Below are 7,759 nucleotides of genomic sequence, written 5' to 3' on the forward strand. Positions count from 1 at the left end.
TCGACCATGAAGTCTGTTATGGCATGAGCCTTGATGGCTGTTTGAGGCTTGTATTTGATGTCAAATTCACCCAACTCAATTGCCCACTTTATGAGCCTTCCGCTAGCCTTCGAGCTGTGAAGAATGCTTCCCAAAGGTTGGTCCATCAGGACTTCAATATTGTGGGCCTAGAAGTAAGGTCTTAACTTCTTCAAGGTCATGATTAGGGCCAGTGCAAACTTTTAAGTGGTGGAATAGTTTAACTCCGCTCTGTGGAGCACCTTACTAATATATTAAACTGGCTTTTGGAGCTTCTGTTGTTCCTTTATGAGGACGACACTCACAGCTTGCTTGGAAACTGCGAGGTACAAGTAAGGAATGTCCTCCGGACTATGTTTGGTCAACAATGGGGCCTCAATCATGTACTTTTTCAGCTTCTTAAAGGCCTCTTGGCTCTCATCTACCCACTCGAAGTTCTTTACCATCTTTAGGGTTTTGAAAAAGGCAGGCATTTATCTCTTGACTTGAAGATAAACCTCCCTAGAGCTGCAATTCTTCCGGTCATCTTCTGAACATTCTTGATGGAATGGGGAAGCTCCATATCTAGGATGACTTTGATCTTATTGAGACCTTGTCGCCCAAGAATTATTCATGCCCAACGCCAAAAGCATATTTGGCAGGGTTTAACATTATCTTGTGTAGCTTCAGCACTTTGAATGCCTCTTTGAGGTGACTAATATGATTGACCTTGGATATGTTTTTGACTAACATGTCATCAAAATAGACCTCCATGGTCTTTTCAATTATATGGTGAATATCTTATTCACCGATCTCTGATAAGTATCTCTTGAATTATTAAGTCCAAAAGCCATAACATGATAGAAAAAGACACCAAAGTCAGTTATGAAAGATACCTTACGCATGTCATTTTTATGCATTTTGATCTGATTGTAACCACTGAAGCCATTAATGAAGCTCAGGATCTCGTGCCCAGTGGTGGCACCAATCAGGGTATCGATCCAAGATAAGAGATAACAATCCTTTGGGCATTCATCATTTAGATTAGTGAAGTTGATGCACATCCTCCACTTTCCATTAGCTATCTTGACCATCATGGGGTTATCCAACCACTCGGAGAATAACACTTCCTCGATAAATCCAGCTTCTAGGATTTTTGGGACCTCCTACTTGATGGCTTACAACCTATCAGGGGCATAAATTCTCTTCTTTTGCTTGACAGCCTTCCGAGTTGGATCGACTTTCAACTTGTGAGGTATAAGGTCAGGGTCGATTCCAGGCATGTCAGCTACAATCCAAGAAAATACTTCACCGTTTTCTTATAAAAATGTAGTCATCTTGCCTTTTAAGGGCTTCTCCAAAAATGCTCTAACATATGTGACTTTATCCGGCTCTAAAGGATCTAACGGGATTGGGATCAAGTCCTTCATTGGTTTCCCCCGAAGTTTTTCATTCTCACGGATATCCATGCTTCAATGGGGAGAACCTGCCCCAGCTCCATCGGGTCTAAGTGCATCTACATAGCAACTTAGGGCCATTTTATGATTTCCTTTCTCTTCTTCGACACCGTTTCTGGTTGGGAATTTAAGTACCATTGGTAGGTCGAGGGCACGACCTTAAACGCATGAATCCCCGTTCTCTCCATGATTGCATTGTAGGTAGAGGCCACATTGACCACCTGAAAGTTTAACATTTGCGTGGCCTTTTTGGTCTCTTCCCCAATAGTCACGGGATGTCGAATCGCTCTTTCTACTTAACACTCTACTTCAATAAACCCGTAGATGGGTGCATCGGATGTGGTCAGTTGGGAGTTAGTGTACCCAATCCTTAGATATGTGTCGTGGAATAGAATGTCTACTAAAGCTCCGTTGTCGACCAGGACCCTTTTGACAAGACAATTTCTAATTATCAAGGTGATAACTAGAGGGTCATCTTGGAGAAACCTTAAACCTTCAAGGTCGAGGCAGCCGAACTCAAGCATTATCTCAGTCTTAGCACTCTTAGGCGCCTCTCCGACTATATTCATCACTTCTCTCACATATGCTTTTCTAGAGTTCCTTGTAGTCACAATAATTGTCGGTCCTCCCAATATTATGTAGAGTATCGGCCCTCGTTACAATCTTGATAATTACCTCTTCGGTCGTCATCTTTTTGATTATTTTCTTTTTTCTAGCCTATTGGTTCTTCATCCTCGGTAAAACGTCTGAACTTTCCTCTTCGAATCAAATACGCAATCTCATATTTGAGTTGTATACAATCATCGGTATCATGACCAACATCTCTATAGAACCTACAGTATCATCCCTTGTTTCTTTTTCCGAGGTCTCCCGTTAGTGGCTTCGGCCATTAAACTCTGTCTTCTCAATTTTCATAAGGATTTGTCTCCTTGAAGCGTTCAACCTTGCAAATTCAGTGAACCTTGGTGATTGATTCTTCTTAGAAGTGGAGTCAAAGTTTTTTCCAATTCGAGGATATTTGTCCTTGGCATCATATTTTTGATCCGTCTTCCGCTTCTTGTTGCTCACGGGTTCGTTATTCACCAATGTCTTCTTCATACTTTCCTCCACTTTGATATACTTTTCGGCCTTATTCAGGTGCTGCAACATGCTTTCAGGGGGGGTTTCCCAGGGACATCTTGAAGAACTCATCCCTAGTCCCTTGCTGTAGGGACTCCTTCGCTCCCTTGCTATGGGAACTCATCCCTCGATTTAGGTAGTCTCCAAGGGACTCCTTCGCTCCTTGTATAAGACCAATGAGAGAAGTCGAGCTCTTCTCATGAACTCTTCCACTAATGAATTGCTTGATGAAGGCCCGACTCAGTTCTTTGAAGGATCCAATTGAATTAGGGGTGGACGGCTATACCATCTTTGAGCCATACTCGACAGGGTTTGAGGAGAGGCCCGACACTAGATAGCGTCATTCACGGGCTGTAACAACAAGGCGTTGGAAAACGTACTGACATGATTAGCTGGGTCGCAAGTACAATCATATGCCTTGATGGTGCGCATCTTGAACTTGCTCGAGATGTTAGCGTTCATAATCTCGTCGGTGAATCGAGGATTCAGATCATCAAAATCTCCTAAGAATATCAAGTCATTTGGGTCGGCCCTTGGGATAAGCACTCTCTTTCTTGGTGCTGGACCTTCCAGGTCTATTACGGGAGGAAAGTCCCTTGGTCTTGCCGCATGTGAGAGTCTTCGTGTCTGGTGTATCTCTAGATCACGCTTCAACCTTTGAATCTCGACTTCATGAGTCTTGATCCTCTCTTGTACGTCTTTGGGAATCGCCTATTGGGTGCTTCGGTGCTGTTGGGACCCTATATATTGGGGCTCCTTACCGGAATACCTCCTCCTTGGGGCGGTCTCAACCTCTGATGAATCCGAGTCTCTAGCAGAGTAAGACCCATAGAAATCTTAATCTTCAGGGATTAGAGCTAAGCCACAAATGTATTGGGGCGTCCGACCTTGTCCATCGCCTCAATTAGAAATGCCACTTACTCTAATATCTGGGTATAGAGGCATCTCGTAAGGTGGGTTGGTAGTCCCTATGGTCACGATAGTTGAGTACTCATACCCGACAGGAGGGGAGCCTAATGGCGCATGCACTTGTTGAAGAGGGGGATTCGTCCCTTGAGGTGGATCTTGGATCGGGGATTCATCCCTTGGGATTGGGCGTCAGTAGTCGCTGTCGGAATTGCTCCACCTTGAGTGGCATAGGACGAGTGTGCTCGAATCTCAATGGAGGACGAAAGTGTCTTCGTGGGTTCCACCGGTAGTTCTGCTTCGTGTGTTCAATATGATTGTTGTTGGTTTCCCACATATGACGTCACATGTGTTCAATATGATTGTTGTTGTTATCCTGTGACGGGGCTTGATCAACCTAATTTGTATTAGAATTTGGACAATAATTCCAAACATAATTAATGCTACATTTAATATGTTTTTAAGATATATTTTATATCCACATTAATATTAATATATAAATCAACAAAGCACGTACGATAATATTTATATGGTGGATCATGTATTGTATTATAGTGAAGAGTAAATATGTTGTAAAATAAATATAATGCAAAATTTTTTGTCTCAACTCTCGCGTAAATTGTTATCATTAATTTAATACGTATTATTTTTGAATTTTATAATTCTAAAGATATTTCACAATACCAATTTATGCTAGATTTGTTCGTGTAATAACTTTAGATTATTTGTTATTATGTGATTTTTTAAGTGATAGGTTTGATCTTCATTTTTCTCCTTAAAAATATTATTAAAAGTAAATAAATTATCTACTTTTTAAATAATTCCCTGATAATATTGTTAACATACATAAATTTAACAAAATTATATTTACTAAATATACTCAGTGGCCAAAGAATAATAATATATTTGAAGAGCCGAATAATAGTTTAATTATAAAAAGAACGAAAGACTCTCTTTTTTGAAAAGAATAAGAAACTTATAATATTGAAGCTCTCTTAAATAATAATTTTCTTGAATTAAGACTACGAAATTGTTTTTAGAAAATGGGACAACTAGATGGAAAGTCAAGGAAGAAGGGTAAAATCGTCCAGAGCGGCATCCCGCCCGCCACAAAATAAAGAAAATGGTCCACGTGGGTGTACAAATTTGACTACCTACAGTCGGTCTTGATATAAAAAAAAAACCTCTTTACTTATGCAAACATGCACTACATAATTCTGTATACAATTTCAGAACCTCTGTGACTGTATTATTTGTTCAATAAAGTTAGTAGCACCTCCCTTCTTCTCCTGACCCCTTCCACAACAGGTACTACTACTACTAATACTATTTTTAATCAGATAATTAGTGTCCCGATTGGACTAGGGGATTGCAACTCGGTTAACCGGAATGGGATGAGCTTTGAATACAAAAATATATTAGAATCTCATTCACGTTGTTACCCGAATTTCCACGATCTAAACTGACCCTTAACTTTTTTGATTCAAATGCTTAATCACTCTATTTAATATTTTTTGGTGTAATAGTTTTAAAGGAGGAGAAGAAGATGACCTTAACTCAAGATGCTAAGCTTCTAACCTTTCAAGATATTTCAACCCACAACAACAAGTCTGATTGCTGGCTTATTATCTCCAACAAGGTTGCTTAATTGTTCTCAAACTTTTAATTTCCTTATTTTTTTACTTATTCAAACCTTTTATTAATGTTTTTATGGAATATTTAAATTTCCTTTGCTTTAGTCTGTGAATTGTAGTCTAATGTTTATATCTTTCCGTCTACATGCCTTAAATCTGCATTTCTTTTTCTTGCTTTAGATTCTGATGATGTTTATATATGAGCAACTGATTCCCGATTACGTACATAGATGATTTATGTTTATGTTGCAGAAATTATTCATACCATGTTGAAAACGGATGCAGGAACTGTTAGCATACACAGTTTATATACATGTGCAATTAAGAAACACAATACGATACGCTAGCATTATTATCCACGAATTTGCTCGATCTTAAACTGATCCCAATTCCCATGTGTATGATTGATCTTAAATCCTTGCCTGAGTCTTTGATAATATACTAAAATAGGGAAAGCTCCAATTCCAGCCTATACTTAATTTCTCGGGTATTGTCAAGCATCTTATAAGACCCAACTTGTGTGTGTACTTATAAGGGCAACTCCAAGAGTGACCATGTTTTTGGGCCTAAATCTTGGCCGAGACAACTCTCTATTCCAACAGTTCGGTCTAAATTTTGGTCCAAATTCATATATCAATATTTTATTTTTTTCTACTATTAATATATTGTTTTTTAATGTATTGATATTAATTCAGATACATATTAATTCAATTGGATGCCAAACGAATAAGATCATTTTAATTTCAAACTTAATAAATTTATTAAATTAGAAAAACATTACACTTAAACAAAAAAAAGAAGAAAAAAAATAATATTTAATTAACTAAAAGAAAAATAACAAAGATTAAACTACTCCAAATTAGTATATTGTTCTCACAAATGCTCGATTAGTGCATCTCGAAAAGCAATATGAGCTTCTTTATTTTTTATTTTTCGATATCGTCCAAGAAATTGTTGAAATCGAGCATTTTCATCATTTTCAACCGTCTCAACTTCTGTTATTTTTTTTATTTATTTTGTTGTTCTTTTTGCACAATGCTGATCCAACTATTAAAGTTTTCAACTACCAAACATTAATGGAATATTTGTTTTCAATTTTTAGTGCAACATCGCTGCTTTTTCAGATTATTTTGGCTCACACCACTTTGGATCTTGCACAGAAACACTATGATTTAAAAATAGTAATTGGATATAGAGTACAGTAAGACCTCTTGCACACAAACAATTGGCACAATAGTAAGTGAAAAAGAGGCTCGCTGATTGCATATACTCATATTCTCTGTATGTTGATGAGTTTAGGCGGTGCATCTGTAAATTTATATATCTACAACTTATCTATGTAAATATGGAACACTGTAGGTGTATGATGTGACCCCGTTTCTTTATGAGCATCCTGGTGGAGAGGATATTATACTCAAAGCAACTGGTAAGATACTTGGCTTGTTGTTGGGGAAGCTCAGTTTACTTCATTAGAATACAGAAGATGCTAAATGGAATGAAATTTTATGGTTGTAGGAAGAGATGCGACTGAAGATTATAATGGTGTGAACCATAGTGGGGAAGCAACAGGCATTTTGCAAAAATACTACGTTGGTGACCTTGACAGCTCCACTCTTCCAGCGAAAAAACAGTACAATCCAATTGCAGTAGTTGCAAAACAAATATCTGTGTCAAAGTCACGGGGGATCTTCCAAATTTTGGTACCTCTATTGATCATTGCATTAGCTTATGGTTTATATCACATCTACAAAAAGGATTAGGCATGCAGTTTTCAAGTGCGACGCTTTAACATACAACTTTATAAGAGAAGATGCTCTCATTGGACTTTCTGGATCAATATGAGTCTTTTTTGTGCAATTCCAGATGTGAAGTTGCCGACTTCAAACCTCTTGTACTACTGATTTTATTGTTAATAACTTGTTTAAATTCTAAATCTTTTTATTCAATATGTGATGTGATTCTACCTTATCAAATATAGGGTTCGATATTGAAAAGGAATCAATAAACGGAAAACTGAAAAAAGGTCAACACAAGTTGTGGATTTGGCCTTCAATCGAGAGGCCGTGTTCAATGTGAATGATAAATTTTCTGGTTCATGTTCAAAATCTTCCTAATCTGTCAATTTGGAGGAAGACAAACTGGAAACATAATTGCTGATATTAACAAACATCATATTCTCATCCCTTTCCCATAAAAAAGAATTCAGAGAGAGGAGTCAACTTCCATGTGTTCAAATTTTCCAGTCATTTCGCGCTGCATCTCATTAGTATGAACTGAAAGAAAAGTATTTAGATCAGGTGGTTTTTATTTGTAATTACAGACTGCGAAGAAAGTATAAATGTGAATTCTGGTGCTGAAGAACAAATTTCAAGTGAAAATGTGCTCTGAGTTTTATTGCTACTATAACTTCCATTCTTTGATTACAAAATCGGTAGTAAGATAAGCTTACAGACTCCTGCTGAGAAGAAAAAATGCCATGCAACAATACTTCAGCTCATATGATCAACATAAATTCTAACTTGGTAAGTAACCAATCCCAGCATCTCTCCGGTTGAGCAAACATACTATAAGACTCCACATATCTGCACCCATACACAAGCACACAAAAACATACAGTAGTATTCACTGTGTTGGTATAATTGATTC

At 37.7% G+C, this 7,759-nt stretch overlaps 1 protein-coding gene across 1 annotated transcript; it reads left to right on the top strand.

Moving 5' to 3' along the window:
- Window positions 1-4,644: 4,644 nt before the first annotated feature.
- LOC141698599 (cytochrome b5-like) lies at window positions 4,645-7,061 on the top strand. The gene is made up of 4 exons (XM_074503323.1): window positions 4,645-4,787; window positions 5,006-5,118; window positions 6,473-6,539; window positions 6,629-7,061. The coding sequence occupies exons 2-4, from the start codon at window positions 5,026-5,028 to the stop codon at window positions 6,871-6,873; spliced, it is 405 nt and encodes a 134-aa protein (XP_074359424.1). The 5' UTR covers window positions 4,645-4,787; window positions 5,006-5,025; the 3' UTR covers window positions 6,874-7,061.
- The last annotated feature ends 698 nt before the right edge of the window (window positions 7,062-7,759 follow it).

This window comes from Apium graveolens, chromosome 11, assembly GCF_009905375.1.
Source record: "Apium graveolens cultivar Ventura chromosome 11, ASM990537v1, whole genome shotgun sequence".
Lineage (NCBI taxonomy): Eukaryota > Viridiplantae > Streptophyta > Magnoliopsida > Apiales > Apiaceae > Apium > Apium graveolens.

Bases quoted from the DNA above. Each gene is read 5' to 3' on its own strand.
- LOC141698599 (XM_074503323.1), top strand. From the start codon at position 5,026: ATGACCTTAACTCAAGATGCTAAGCTTCTAACCTTTCAAGATATTTCA. The intron at 5,119-6,472 runs GTTGCTTAATTG...GGAACACTGTAG, and splicing joins GGCTTATTATCTCCAACAAG to GTGTATGATGTGACCCCGTT. The intron at 6,540-6,628 runs GTAAGATACTTG...TTATGGTTGTAG, and splicing joins TATTATACTCAAAGCAACTG to GAAGAGATGCGACTGAAGAT.